This window comes from Aulonocara sp. 'chitande type north' Nkhata Bay, linkage group LG3 (assembly GCF_057382095.1).
Source record: "Aulonocara sp. 'chitande type north' Nkhata Bay isolate Kocher_YH1m ecotype deep benthic linkage group LG3, A_spYH_male_GT1.1, whole genome shotgun sequence".
NCBI lineage: Eukaryota > Metazoa > Chordata > Actinopteri > Cichliformes > Cichlidae > Aulonocara > Aulonocara sp. 'chitande type north' Nkhata Bay.
This window is the reverse complement of record NC_141346.1, coordinates 76471957-76488380: the sequence shown is the minus strand read 5'-3', so window position 1 is coordinate 76488380 and position 16424 is coordinate 76471957. Positions and strand designations below refer to the sequence as shown.

At 40.9% G+C, this 16424-nt stretch overlaps 1 protein-coding gene across 1 annotated transcript in view; it reads left to right on the top strand.

Annotated features, from left to right (window-relative positions):
* The window catches only part of LOC147337059 (NLR family CARD domain-containing protein 3-like), a 48277-nt gene that overhangs the window by 26349 nt on the left and 5504 nt on the right, over positions 1–16424 (top strand). Inside the window, exons 8-9 of the mRNA XM_086285721.1 lie at positions 4977–5150; positions 12549–12722. Coding sequence (XP_086141847.1) covers positions 4977–5150; positions 12549–12722 — 348 coding nt within the window. The remainder of the gene's footprint in view (positions 1–4976; positions 5151–12548; positions 12723–16424) is intronic.

The following is a 16424-nucleotide window of genomic DNA, read 5'->3' as shown; positions in this document are numbered from 1 at the left end:
TTTAACAGGAAGCCAATGAAGGGAAGCCAATACAGGAGAAATCTGCTCTCTCTTTCTAGTCCCTGTCAGTACTCTTGCTGCAGCATTTTGGATTAACTGAAGGCTTTTCAGGGAGTTTTTTGGACATCCTGATAATAATGAATTACAATAGTCCAGCCTGGAAGTAATAAATGCATGAACTAGTTTTTCAGCGTCACTCTGAGACAGGATATTTCTAACTTTAGAGATGTTGCGCAAATGGAAGAAAGCATGCAGGAAAAGTTTCAAACAAAACTAACATCACTGGAGGCTTACTCGAGGAGGGAGTCGCTCAGACTGTACAGGGTGCCGGAGGGAGAAGAATCGGGAGCTCCATCTATGGCCCACTTTGTGGAGAAGCTACTCCGGGAGAATCTCGCCATCCCACCATCAACACCGTTACAAATTCAGAGAGCACACAGAGTGTTATCATTACTCCCTCCGGACGGCTCCCAACCCAGATCGATCCTGGTAAAATTCCTGTGCTTCACGGTTAAAGAAGAAGTGCTGAGGCTCGCTTGGCAAAAGAAAGGTTTTATGCTGAATTCCAGCAAGATCAACCTCGACCACGAATACCCCCCTGAGATCATGGCTTTGAGGAAGGAGTATGCAGAGGCACGAAAGGTCCTAAAAGAGAAGAATGTACGGTTTAGGACCCTCTACTCAGCGCGCCTTAAGGTTTTTTTCAAAGAAGGAGCGAAAACCTACAACACGGTGGAGGAGGCAACGGCTGACCTGGCGAGTCGGGGCCTGCCGGTAAAGGTGATTACACCACTGGCAACCCCCAGAGAAAAACTACAAAGATGCCCGCTGTGGCAGGGAGTTGGTGGTCCGCGTCCGCGTCAGATCCGAGGAGCTGCGGGATATAGAGAGAAGCTGCAAGTATACAGACGTGAAGAGAACGAATTTAATGTTATGTATTAGCTATGGACAACATGGTGAAATATGGTTACTGTCGAGCTAAAATGGGTGGGGCTTCTCGTGCTGTGAGTGACGTCGCAGTGGAAAGCCCCCTAACTCAGGGAGTAATAAGGGGTTTCCCTTCAAGTTGTGAGGGTGTCAGTGGAAGTGCTCCACTGTCAGAAGCCAGCTTAGGAGCTTTCAAGCTCCAGTTATGTTCAAATGTTTTCAGTTCATTCCTAACTTTTTTCACTTGTTACTGTTTTAAGAGGGGGTTGCCTGCTGCTATTGAGTTTATGCGCTGTGGTAACTTAATATATCTTCATGGAAAGTGAGTCAGTGAAAGTAATCTCTTTTAATGTTAACGGGGTTCTGAACGTGATTAAGATGAATAAGATACTGTCCAAACTAAGGAAGGAGAAGGCCCAGATTGCATTACTTCAGGAGACACACATGAACCAAGTAGATCACTTGAGATTGAAAAGAAAGGGTTTTAAATATGTATTCTCCTCTTCCGTTAAGTCCAAACACAAGAGGGGTGTGGCTACACTTATCTCTGGTACTCTTAACTATGAACATATCTAAGAACTCTGTGACGAGGAAGGCAGATTGGTTAGAATAACAGAAAGGATAGAGGGGTCTGAAATCACAATTTTAAATGTTTATGCTCCCCCTGGGAGCGATTGGCTATTCTATAGGAATATATTTGATTTATTGGTGGATTCTCAGGGGATAGTTGTCTGTGGAGGGGATTTTAACTTTAGACTTGACCCTAAACTAGACTCCTCCTCCCCAACCAACCAGGTAACAGCACTTACTAGAAAAGTCAATTCCTATATGCTAGAGATGGGGATAATAGATGTATGGAGGGACCGCTACGCATCTACCAGAAATTTCACTCATTACTCTGGTTCCTTTAAAGTGTATGCAAGGCTGGACTACTTTTTTATGTTTAAAGTTGATAGGTTTAGGGTCAAAGACTGACATATTAACAAGAGATCTATCTGACCACAGTCCTATCTCTCTATCTTTGCAGGTGGCTAGGAAAAAATGTACCACACTGTGGAAATTGTTATCGCACCTTAATGATCCTGCCATAGTTTCCAAATTAAAGGTAGACATTAAAGAATTTCTAGATGTTAATGACACAGGAGAGGTATCTCCAGCTATTCTTTGGGATACGCTCAAAGCGGTAATGAGAGGTACATTAATTTCTATCGCCTCCCACTTAAAGAGAATCAAAGGGCAAAAATTAGCAGAACTACAGGCAAATTTAAAGTTGAAAGAATAGGAAGACATAAACACCGCAAATCCTACTCTGAAGCAGGATATCAGGAAAATACAGGATGAAATTAATGATATTTACACCCAGGAGGCCCAAAATAACTTAATTTTTTTGAGGCAAAAATACTATGAGACAGGAGGGAAATCTGCAAAATATCTGGCACATAAATAACGCAAACAACTAGAGGAAAGTACGATATACCAAATCAAGGACCCCAAGACTAATATTCTGGAATCAAAATTAGAAGACATTCAGAAATGTTTTGAGACCTTCTTTAGGGAGCTGTACTCACAGCCCAATGCTACGGAGGAGAATTGTACTGATGCCTTTCTTAGCTCTCTAGAATTACCTTCACTCCCGTCTCTCAAAAATGAGCTTCTAACACATCCCATTTTAGTGGAAGAAATTAATGCAGCTCTTTCCAGATTAAAACCAGGTAAGGCAGTTGGGCCGGACGGGTTCAGTTCTCAGTGGTATCGCACCCTGAGGGCAGATCTAGTCCCCACATTGCTGAAGTCATTTAACTACATCCTACAGGAGGGAGAAATCCCACCCTCCTGGAGGGAGGCAACTATTTCAATTATCCCAAAAGAGGGGAAAGATAAACGAGAATGTGGAAACTATCGACCAATCAGTGTCCTTAACTTGGATGACAAACTATTTACTTCTATTCTTGCTCGTAGACTGGAGAAGTTTTTACCTGACCTCATCGATTTAGATCAGACTGGTTTCATTCACTATAGACAAACAACTGACAACATTAGGAGAATATTACACATCTCTGCTCAAATACAAAAGAACAAAACTCAATCAATGATAGGAAGCTTGGACACTGAGAAAGCCTTCGACTCCATCAGATGGGTATTTCTGTATAAGGTTCTGGGGAAGTTTGGCTTTCACGACAAGTTTATTAGAGTAATCCAAGGTCTGTTTGCTCGACCCTCAGCCCGTATTAAGGTGAATGGTGATCTCTCCAAGCCCTTTGCTCTGGAACGTGGCTGTAGGCAGGGTTGTGCAATCTCGCCACTTCTCTGATTTATTCATAGAAACATTTGGCCAAACGATTAGACAAAATCATAACATTAGGGGTGTTGCATTGTCAGGAGTTGAACATAAAGTGGTAATGTTCGCCGATGATGTACTGGTCTGCCTGGAGGAGCCAGAGAGGTCTTTTAGTGAGTTGATGTCTACTTTAAGTGATTTGGGGAAGTTATCTGGTTATAAGGTCAATATTTCAAAAACACAGGTGATGACTTTAAATTATACAGCTTCTGTAGCTTTACGTAGGGATAACGAGAAAAATAAGTACCTGGGAATATATTTGACTGCGGACCTCTCGGGGCTCTTTCAGGCAAACTACGAGCCAATATCTGCAAGTATAAAAGCTGATCTGCACAGATGGAATCTGGTCCCCTTCATGAGTCTCAGCTCCCGGGTAACTTTAAAGCATGGATATCCTGTGGCCTTACGACATTCCTCTCTCTTACTCATAGAAATATTGTGCTCAGATTTGAGACCTTACAGGACAACCTGACAAAATACAACTTTCATAGAAACTTACAGCTGAGATCATATATTGATCATGAATGCCAACTTCAATGATGCTGAGTCGCATTTTTTCCTCATCCTGAAAAATGCCACAACCATGACCCCTACTAAATCTATTTCTAAACTATACAAAGCCCTCTCTAGTGCCAGCAAGGATAACACTTTATACACTAAGGATAAATGGGAAAGGGAATCAGGCATTGCTATTTCTGTGGGGGAGTGGGAAAATGTTTTGTACTGCCAGTGGTCCACGTCCAGTTCTATGAGCTGGAAGGAACATGGCTGGAAGAATATTATTAGGTACTTCAAGACTCCATATCAGGAGAGGTACAAAGGGGCTTATATGCAATGCTGGAGACAATGCAGCTCGACTGTTACTAACCATTTTCATGTCTTTTGGGACTGTCCCAAGTTAAAAAACGTTCAGGTCTCCTTAAGTGCAGTCTTTAACGTTCAAATACCTTTAGATTTTAAGGTTTTATACATGGGTTTGGTCCCCTTTCTGGAATGTAGGAGTGAGATTAAGTTGGTGCAATTACTCTTGGTGGCAAGTAAAAAAAAAATTACTAGAAGATGGTTAAGCCCAGCCCAGCCTACCCTAGACGACTGGTTTGGGATCATTTTAGAGATATTTAGGATGGAAAAACTTACATATCTGTTAAGAAATCAAAAAGCCAAATTCTACCAAATTTGGAACAATTGGATCCAATTCATCACCCCCACGAGGGCTGACTTCACTTGATCTCACTATTACTTGGTTGTTTTTTGTTTGTTTGTTTTTTACATTTACTTCTATTACTATTGCTTGTTTATTTACTTATTTGTTCACAATGATTGCAGCATGGGCACCCCTCCCAGTTTGTGTTTATAGTTCCATGTAATGTGTTCTATATATCTCCTTCGGGAGAGCATGCGAGCAACTGTCCTAGTAATAGCTAGTGGAGGTTAATATGCACCCGCTGATCACTTTGTTTATCATTTGCTCTCCTGGACTTAATCTAAAACCTGGAAGGACTTTGTTCCCATGTTATTCATATACTGCTATGCAGATGGTTTTTTCTTGTCCAATCCAAATAAAGATATAATTAAAAAAAAACATTTTATTCAAGTTCATCCATATGATGTTGTATCTTAGTATGTTAAGGTTTCATCAAAAATAAAAAGATGGCATGTAATATAATAACAAACTTTACATAAGTATTATAGATTATCTTTTGTTTTTCAGACTGGGTGGCTGTAACCTGTCAGAGAGAAGCTGTGAAGCTCTGTGCTCAGTCCTCAGCTCCCAGTCCTCCAGTCTGAGAGAGCTGGACCTGAGTAACTCTGACCTGCAGGATTCAGGAGTGAAGCTTCTGTCTGCTGGACTAAAGAGTTCACAGTGTGCAGTGGAAACTCTCAGGTCAGGATTCAAACGTTAACACATATGATCATTTAAAATGTGAATTATATTATTGATTGACTTATCTATAGAGCTTTTAGCTAAACTTATATTTATATTTGAGTGGATTATTAGACTGAATTACTGTGTAAAATTTGTCACAGTCATACGATTTTGTTTATTTTTTATTTTTAATTCATGTACTGGCCATTTTACATAAATTTGGCTAATCTTCTACAATATATACATTTGATTTCGTTAGGAACAAAATGTTCAAATTACATATTTTGCTGGATATTGGGTATTAATGAAATTATTATGTCTTTAATGACACCACATTTCCATATGTAGGAGGTTACTGGTGGTATTGTTTCAGTGTCTGAGTTTTCCTTGCAAAGAAACATCTGGAATTTAACAATACATGTTTTAAAGCTGTTTTCTCCAAAGGGATTTGTATTAGTGATGGTAAATTTGATTCTTTTTACCGAATCGAGTTTAAATGAGTCACTCACCAAAATGAATCGGGTTTTTTAAGTCATTTGAGTCTCTGAGTCAGTTGCCCAGAGAGTGCCAAAAATGTACTTTTTCTCTCAAACTTAATTTGTTTTTATTTTCATGTAAATCCTACTGCTACGATGAGTGACTGAAAAATAAAAACAACTATTTTATAGAGCAAAAAAGAATAAGATTTCTAAATTGGACATTTATTTTTGTTTATGTTATTAGTATTTCCTCTTTATCATCTTTGCACAAAAACAAAGTGTAGACTGAATGTTATATTGCATCAGTCAGACTATCAGGCTTCATCTCAGATGAAGGAGTGACTCTTCCGTGGTAACAAACTGTGAGTTTCAGCAGCTGAGAGGCAGGAGGGAAGGGTGAGTGAGTGGTCTTGATGCATTCTCAGTCTAGACTAGACTAGAAAGAGGGGCGCTGCTCTTGTGGCGAGCAGCAGGTTGTCTCTCTCTGTCAGTGTCAGTGTTTTAACTTATTTTATTTCATTCTTTTATTCCTTTATATATATATTTTTTTGCCTGAGGAAATTCTATAGCATCGGCTTGTGTTTTGTGGAACTTCTTTTAACGAAGATGGGTTTTTTATTTCGCATGATTTTATTGGCAATCCTGACGGTTGTTTGGAGTCATTCCTTTACCATCAATAATCCTGGCTAATGTGCAGTCTCTGAGGAGTCAATTGGATGAACTGCATTTGAATGTTGCACACTTACGTGACTACAGGGATACATGTCTAATGGCATTCACAGAGACTTGGCTCAAGGACTCTGACCCTGATTGTTCTCTGGAACTAAATGGCTTCGGGTTTCCCATACGTTTGGATCGAGACCCCGGAGCTACCCAGAAATCTCAAGGAGGAGTGTGTTTGTATATAAATCAGAAATGGTGTAAAAATGTGACCGTTCGTAGACAAGTGTGTCTGCCTGACATTGAGCTCCTCTCTGTGTCTTTGAGGCCGTTTTATCTGCCGAGGGAATTCCCACAGATCAACGTCACCATTGTTTACATCCACCCTAAAGCGAATCCTAAGAATGCGACTGACACCATCTCCATTTTTTTCCTAATAACAAACCATGGTCTTCAAAAGGTCTTATGAGGCTGATTCATGAAAGGAAAAAAGCTTTTATTGAAGGGAATATCTTGAAAGTTAGAGAAATTAGGAAGGAGATCAGATCAGAAATTAAAAAAGCCAAAGTAAAATACAAGGATAAGGTAGAGGCGGAGATGGGTAGCAATAACTTAAGGGTGGCCTGGGCAGGCATGAAACACATGACTGGTCACTGTTACAGTGACTGTAATAAGATAAGTCTTCCTGGTTTTAGTTCAGACTCTCAGTTAGCAAGTAGAGAAGCTTATAGACCCTCTACAATTTGCATACAGGCCTCGTAGACGTGTTGATGATGCAGTGGTCACTCTGTTGAACTTCCTTTATCGCCATGTTGATGGCGCCAAAGCTCATGCTCAGCTCTTATTTATTGATTTTTCTTCAGCTTTTAATACTATCCAGCCACATCTTTTAGCTGATAAACTTCTTAACCAGTTTACACTTGATCTTAATCTCGTTGGTTGGGTTTTAAACTTTTTAACTGACAGATCTCAGTGTGTGAGAGTGAACGGCTGTTTTTCCAAACAGCTGAACTCTTCCACTGGCTCACCGCAAGGTTGTTGTCTCTCTCCTCTACTGTATATTTTGTACACTAATGACTGTCGCAGTACACAGGCCAACAGGCATTTCATTAAATACGCAGATGACACAGTCATTGTAAGCCTCCTTCATGGTGAAGAGGATTCCCATGGGCCTGTTGTGGATGAGTTTGTTTCGTGGTGTGATCAGTCCTTCTTAATGATCAGCACCTTGAAAACCAAGGACATGGTTATTGACTTCAGGGAGACATCCCCTCATCCTGCGCTAACAGTGGTAAATGTGCAGCCATTGAACTGGTGGACAGTTATAAGTATTTGGGGGTTGTTCTTGATAAAGCTCTGTGCTTTGAGTCACATCTTGCTGCTACAGTGAAAAAGGTTCAACAAAGACTTTTTAAGGAGGTTGAGAGGTTTCAATGTTTCATCTGCAATGATGACTCGTTTTTTATAAAAGTTTTATTGAATCTGTTTTAACTTTCTGTATCATTGCTTGGTACGGTAATATGTCTCTGAATAATAAGACCAGACTTAACAACCTGGTTAAAGTGGCTGGTAAGATTTCAGGGAGGTCTCAGGTCCAGCTTGTGGACTTTTATAACAGGCAGGTGCTGAGGAAGGCGACCTCTGTCATGTTGTGTTCAGATCATCCTCTCTTTAATGATTTTCAACTGCTTCCATCAGGTCGTCGTTATAAAGTGCCTGCAGTGAAGACAAAGAGACATAGATCGTCTTTTGTACCTACTGCTATTATCATAGTTAATAACACTGAACCATATGTGTTGTTGCCATTGCACATTGTACTTTTTTGATGAAAAATCTAGGTTGTTTTCTCAGGCTTATATTATATTATATTATTTTGGAGTGTGTATGTGATGTGTTGGTTGCCTGTTTGTTTGTTTGTACGGACATCTACAACTATATGTAAAAATACAAAACAAAACAATTTTCAATTTGTTCTAGTTTATTGCACTTTTTGCTGTATATGTATATATGTATATGTAGTTACTATGGACTGAATGCATACATATTATTAAAATTTGGGCTATAACGGTTGTATTGATGTATAGCAACTTGAACTGCTCCCCAAAATGGCACTACAGCAGTGGTTCCCAAACTTTTTTTGCTGGGCCCCCCTTTGTTTTACACGAAAAACGTTCGCCTCCCCCCCGGCGCGTGAACAGCACGCACACGCACTAACACATCCTCCAACCACACACGCCCATATTTTGCTCCATTGCGGTTTATTTCACACCTCAAACATTTAGTAAACAATTAAGCAAATACAAGTAATCTGCAATAAATTACAGGTAGTAAGAAAATAAACTACTAAATCTTTTACGCTACGTCCGCACCTACACTGGTATTTTTGAAAACGCAGCTGTTTCATCCAAACAGTGTTTCAAATCACCAAAAACTGAGATTTTTTTAAAACTCCTTTTTTGCGGACGAGGAATACAGAGTTCATCTGGCAACGTCAAAGGTTGCGCCTTTTTTCACGTCACGTTATTGTTTATGTGAGATGAATTGCAGAATGGCAGACAGAGACAAAATACTGTTACTCTGAGTATCTGCAGGTTTCACACGCAGTTACTGTCCCTCCATTTACAAAGGCGTCACGGGTAGTTGTTTTTTCTTCTTCTGTAATACTAATCAACATTGCTGTCATTTTCAAAAAATGCCTCTCTGTGCAAAATGGGTTCAAAAACATAAACAGCTGTGGGATCCTGTTTGTCTGTGATTTGAATCGAGGGAACAAATCGTGGCAGGATCAGCCTGATGTTATTTGTATCCCGCTGTAACTTTACTCTATAAAGAGCAAACATCTCCAAAATGTCAGGAGTAGTTAGTCACTACAACAAGTGTTTGTGAACTAAAAATTAAGAATGTGGGATCCTGTTTGTCCATGATTGGAAGAGCCCAGCGCTGCTCCCGACGCAGGGACCTACCTCAGCACCTGTGCAGGTGAAGCCAAAGGGCAGATTTGCTTCACCATATTTTCTAGTCTTTGGCTTAGAATGAAGTTGGTTTGGAAACATATTCAGCGATGCTTCATCTCCTGCTTTGCGTTTCTGTGGGCGCCGTGCTAGCAGTGTTCAAGCGTTTTGTTCCCCTCCCTTTTCATACCGCGCCCCCCCTGCCATGGCTCTGCGCACCCCCTAGGGGGCGGGCACCACAGTTTGGGAAGGTCTGCACTACAGCATGTAAAAATCTAAAGATAAGCTCTGGCAGACTTGGTTCTATGGTAGGTCTTAAAGGGTTTAACATCAAAGATTCAGTGGAGAGCTACTGTAACAGCTGAACAGAAAAACTCTTCCTCCCCTGGTGTGCTACTCTTCACAACCCGCAGGACTTTCACCCTCAAGAGATGGAAAAGGGGAACGAGGGCCAACGTCCAGGTGAAACTGAGAAGCTACCAGAGGCTAGCTTCTTGGCTGTGGGGAGAATCCTGGTGCCTGCGTCCACTTCCTCTCCTGACATTTAGTTAATATGTTACGCCGGTGACTGGGACCTGGGCTCTGTGGCTCAGAAGCAGTTTTTCTCACGGTGTGTCCGTCAAACGTTCACTGTTTTTATTGATAACAGCTATGTCTGCTCATCGATCATTGCTTCCCCCAGCTCTGGAGTCGCTGCCCTGCCCAGCAGGTCCACAGGTCTGCATTGTCTTTATTTCAAGTGCCGCTGCAGTCAGCTGTTGATTTTGCAGATCGACCGTCATCAACTCGGTTGGCCCCGCTTAACGTTCGCTCCATAACAAACAAATCATTTATTCTAAGCGATCTCTTTATTAAAGAGTCTCTAGATTTCATGTGTCTGACTGAGACGTGGCAGCAAAATAAGAATTATGTCCAATGTTCCCTCTAATGTTTCATGTGTCTGAGCGAACACACAAACTCCCTGAGCGGTCCCTTGGATCACTGGATCACGTTGTCATTAACGTGGCTTCACTCTACATCAACCAAAACACCGGTGTCGGCACATGAGGACGCTGTCATAGCCCGTCAGCGACATTGATTAGCTGCGTATATACGAATGTGAATCATTGGCTGGACTATGGGATAAGGCGGCATCGTTCTAAATACTGGAGTAGCCAGTCACTGACTAACACTGCAAAGCAGAATTGTTAACGTATTTATTTTAATTTCAATTCAGGTTAGTATTTAGTATTTAGTATTTATTTATTTATTGTCATTGTCAAGAACAATGAAATTGCGTTTGGGGCTTCCATACAACCCAAAAAAAAAGAAAATAATAAATACCCCTTAAAACCCAAGTGTACATATTTAACCCAGTGTGACTCCAATGCAATAAGACAATCCTTAGCAACAACATGAGAACATGACAAGTAATGTTCGTAGAAAATCAGACAAAGACCTGAGAAACATGACAAAGTACAACAATGCAACCCATTCAATATTATTGTACTGTGAGATATGATATCAGATATGATAGTTATCTATTTAAGAAGGAGGGGGGGCAGGAGGGGGAAGAGAATAAAGATATGATGCACCAATGCAGACCAGTTCATTGCTATTAAGAAGTTGGATATGGTTATTGTCCGTGAGAGGGGGGCAGAGAGTTCAGGAGCCTCACAGCCTGTTAGATATCTTTTTGTGCGCAATGCAGATACTCTGTGTGCAGAGAGCGTGTCAGCGGATTGCACCCGTGCGCAGCTTAGAGGGAACATTGATTATGTCCACTTGAATGAAATCTGCCCGGCTGGCTGCTCCGTCATCTGAACTCCGCGTCTTTTAGGACGTGGTGGAGGACTCGCTGTTGTTTACCAGGACAGATTCACATGCAGTCTGATGACCTCGGACTCCTTTTCTGCATTTGAGTCACAGATGATGGTCAGTTCTCTAAAAACCAGTTATTGTATTTTATTCTACCTGATGGGGTCTTTCTAACTGAATTTAATGACCTTCTGACATCCATCATTTCATTGGAGAAGGTTGGGAGATTTGAGCCGTCATATTGATGAAGCATCCTGTAACACTGCTGCTGAGCTCATCACTGTCACTGAGTCTTTTAACTTTAGGCAGCATGTTTCTGGCCCCACACATACAAAGGGTCACACACTGGATCTTGTTTTCTCCCTGGGTTTAAATATACATGATGTATGTGTGGAGGATGTCCATGTGAGTGACCATAGCTGCATATTTTTTAACTTGTTATTTTACTTGGATCCTTCATCTCCTAAACTGATGATCCAAAGGCAGATTATAAACCAAGATGCTGCTGGAAGGTTCTCTGCCATGTTTGACCCTCGCATGGCTCGTAGTGACCTCGACTCACGTATTTTATCCTTTAATGATCAATGCAAGTTGTTGGAAAGCCCACTGATAACATGTTTACATGGCTAAAATGTTATGGCTCATTCATTGATAGTATTTTCGCCATAGAAATTGTTATGTCCTATATTGTTGAACCCACCATGTCTATGCTGATGCTCTTTGAACGCACCACATACGTACTCGAGGCCATGCAGTGGCTGCTAGTCTGTGTTCTCAGTATTTTTATGTGTCAGTTCCAGTTTTAGAGCTCTAAAGTGCAGCTATCGTGTTAGGAATATGTTAGGAATAGACAGGAACACTGAGCACACTGAGGTCAAATCTTTATTTAGGGCGACCGTGGCTCAGGGGGTTGGGAATCGCATCTGTAACCGGAAGGTCACCGGTTCGATCCCTGGGCTCTCTGTCCTGGTCGTTGTGTCCTTGGGCTTTACCCTACTTGCCTACTGGTGTTGGCCAGAGGGGCCGATGGCGCGATATGGCAGCCTCGCTTCTGTCAGTCTGCCCCAGGGCAGCTGTGGCTACAACCGTAGCTGCCTCCACCAGTGTATGAATGTGAGAGTGACTGAATAGTGGCATTGTAAAGCGCTTTGGGTGCCTTGAAAAGCGCTATATAAATCCAATCCGTTATTATTATTATTATTTTACCACTCGCTGCATTCTTGATGTTCATGTTCTTCTCTTTCCCCTCACCCTGCAACCAGTCATGGTAGATGCTCCTCCTGGAGCCTGTTTTCACTGGGAGGATCTTTGTGTCAAAGGGAGTTCTTCTTCCCACCATCACCAAGTGCTGCTCACAGTGGAGGCGGTTACCTTACACTGTTAAACAGCTTCAGATGACTGTTGTTGTCTGTTGGGTATTGTCACTTATAAATAAAGTTACATTGAATGGATGTATGGATGGATAGATGTTATTGTGACAAAGAGAAAACGATTGTTGACAGATTGATTGTTGTTTTGTGTGTCTGCAGTCTGTCAGGCTGTCTGATCACAGAGGAAGGCTGTACTTCTCTGGCCTCAGCTCTGAGCTCCAACCCCTCCCATCTGAGACAGCTGGACCTGAGCTACAATCATCCAGGTCCCTCAGGAATGAAGCTGCTCTCGGCTGGACTGAAGGATCCAGGCTGGAGACTGGACACTCTCAGGTATGGAGAGAATGTCTGATAGAGGAGGAAGAGCTGGAAACATTTCCTGTGTCCTTCACTCACTTCCTGTTTGTTTCCTGCAGATGAGACATGAACAATCACACATGCAGGAATATTTTCAGGGACAGACACACTAGTCTAGCTGGATAGTTCATGGATATTTATGTAGGGGTCTCCAAGGAGTCTGGTTGCAGGAACATTTAGGTCACAGGTGTACCTGAGATAGATACCAGTGTACCTAATAAAGTGTCAGCCATGTGTATGTTTCCCATGCTGTATGTCCACAGTGACAGAAGGATGAAACAAGGCTGTGAATCATTTCAGTCTGTGTTTGTGACAAAGAGGCAGACAGGAGCAGCTAACATTTGGAAATGGAAGCTTAAATAATGACAAACTCTACATTCACAGCTGAATTAACAATAAATTTGTTCTCAAGTGCACATTTAGCAGCTAATGCTATTACTGTTTTCCCTTGCTTTCTACAACTTGAGCAGCTATTGCTAAGTAGGCCACTTTGCTCTGCTAAGGATTTATGTGACCATGATGGAAACTCTGATAAGCTAATGCTGCTAAGCTAATACTGTTTATGGGCCCTGTTAGAATCAATATTTCATTCTCATTCTGTTGTTTGAGAACAATATTAACGTTTCACATCATTATAACACAAGAGAAAAGGGTATTAGCGTTAGCTACTAATGCTTATTCACCTCAAATTAGCTTTAGCTGCTAATGGTAGCCTACTTAGCAATAACTGCTCACTAATATAATGCTAATTCACATCAAATTAGCATTAGCTGCTCAAGTTGTTATAAGGAAAGAGAAAACGGTATTAGCATTAGCTGCTAATAATTGTTCACCCCTAATTAGAGTTAGCCCCTAATGGCAGCCTACTTAGCATTAACTCCTGACGTCGTTGTAATGCAGGGGAAAAGAGTTACCATTATCGGATAATGCTAATTCACATCAAATTAACATTAGTTAACAATGGTAGACTTCGTATCATTAGCTGCTGTCATTCTTACAAAGCAAACAGTATGAGCATTAGCTGTTAATGCTTTCTCATCTAACATTAGAATTGGCCACCAATGGCGTATTGTTAAAAAGTAAAAAAACACATTGTTAGCATAAGCGGATGATGCTAATTCACCTAAATTAGCATTAGCTAATGATGGCTACATACCTAGCATTAGCTACTGATATTGATATAAATCAAGAAAATATGGTATTAGCATTAGCTTTTAATGCTTTTTCATCTAAAATTAGAATTAGCCACTAATGGCGTGCTATTTAGCATTACCTCTTCACATCGCAGGGGAAAAGTTAAAATTAAATTTAAAAAAATGTTCAGATTAGCTACTCATATTGTTAAAAAGTAAGAAAAAACATTGTTAGCATAAGCGGATAATGCTAATTCACCTCAAATTACTATTAGCTAATAACGGCAACCTACTTAGCATTAGCTGGTCACATTGTTATAATGCAAGGGAAAATATGGTATTAGCATTAGCTGCCAATTCCTATTCACCTAAAATTAGCATTACCTGTAATGGAAGTCTACTTAGCATTAACTCCTCACTAATGTAATGCTAATTCACATCAAATTAGCTTTAGCTTTAGTATTAGCTGCTAGCACCAGCCTACCCAGCACTAGCTGCTCACATTGTTAAAAAGTAAGTGTTAGCATTAGTGCATAATGCTAATTCACATCCAATTAGCATTAGTTAATAACGGCAGCCTATTTAGCATTAGCAGATAATGTTGAAATTTGGCCCACTGGAAAAGTTAAGAACTAAAGATTTAGGAGTGTTTCTCGATAGCTCTTTCTCATTTGAGAAACAAATAAATGTTGTTATTAAAACCAGCTGTAAGCTTTATATTGTTGATTGTCATTTCCCATATGGAAAAGATATATAAATCTTATAAAGTTTGTATCTGTCTTGTGTGAAACTTGTATGAAAAGTATACAAGAGTGAAAACAGATATAAGATCCCTTGAAAAATTATATAATGAAACTTGTATGTTTTCGATACTTACTAAAACAATATATGAAAGTAATGAGAAAGTGGCCACTTTCGTGAGTATGACTTTCATCATATAAGTTTTTAGTCTTTTCCATATGGGATATGCTTAAAAATATTTACTCATACATGCTTAGTTTTATAATCGATTGGATGATGATAGAGGTTCGATCCTTAGAAGTCTGTAAAGACTCTGTGTGCCTTCCAGAGTGCTCTGGCATGCACACACCACTTGGGGCCATGAGAGAGGTCGTACCCTCTCTTACTGATTTATGGTGTAGGACAGGGGTCTCAAACTCAATTTAGCTGGGGGCCGCTGCAGGCAGAGTCTGGGTGAGGCTGGGCCGCATTAGGTTTTCCACAAGAAAGACATGGTTAAAAAATTCCAATCTTCTCAAATCTCTTTATTTTTATTTTTTAACACAAAATATGAAAAATGAATAAACAAATTAAGAATTAATAAGAAAATAAATCAATCTGTAAAACATAAATAAAACAATAATAAGATATTTTTAGTCAGTGAACTTGTGTTTTTCTTTCAGTCTTCTATATCTGCTGTGTTTAGATTGAAATGTCTGTATTAACAGTTCTATAACCTTCTTCTGAACATGAATGGAACACTGTAGAAAATGAACTGTTCTTCTGAACATGGCTTCTCTTGCCTACTCCTTGCTGCTAGAGACCTGGCAGCGTTTCCTCTCGCATAGCCGAGCCAGATTTGGCCTGAGGGAGGAAGCAGTTGCGACCCTCAGTATGTCTTGAAGATGATCATCCGTAAGTCTGGACCTGTACTTGGACTTATTGAAGTTCAAAGTGGAGAAGAGCTTTTGGCACAAGTATGTGCTACCAAAAAGGCACATGGTCCGCTTGAACATTCGGGAAAGCCGAGGGAAACTAGGGCTCAAGTCTCTCAAAAATTGTCCAAGCTTGTCTGCTTTTCCACTCACCTCCCTGAACTTTGCTTTGAGTTCAGAGTTGCACTGCAGCTCAATGAGCTCCATTTGAAGCACAGAAGGGGCATCTTGCACATCAAAGGAGAAGGGGTCCGCAAAAATGTGAAAGGTGGCTCTGTGTGTCTTGAAGTCAGCAAATCTGTGATCAAATTCCTCCTGTAGCCTCAAAATGACATCAACATACTCGTCAGCACTGAATGGTGTGCCTGCATCCACGAGTGCCTTGCATGCTGGGAAATGGCAAAGGTTTGTCTGAGAGAGCTGAGCTTTCCAGAGCGCCAGTTTTGTGGAGAATGCTCTCACGTTGTCATAGGCAGCACTGACAAGTTGCCCCTGGCCTTGTAACGTCTTGTTCAGTACATTAAGCTCATGTGTCATATCAACAAGAAAAGCTGAGTCCATGAGCCATTTGGGATCAGTTAGCACAGGAACACTAACTCCATCCTTCTCCATGAAGGCTTCACTTCTGCTCTCAACTCAAAAAGTCTCTTTAATACATTTCCCCTGCTGAGCCAACGTACCTCAGTGAAGTCGAGCACATCCCCATATTCTGACTCCATTTCCTCTAAAAAAGCACAGAACCTTCGGTGCTTTAAGCCCCTGGATCTGATTTGGTTGATGCATTTCACAACAATAGACATCACATTGTCAAACTTCAGGCATTTGCTGCAAAGGACCTGCTGATGGATGATGCAGTGCAGAGCAATGGCCTCCTCCACGCCTTCCTCTTC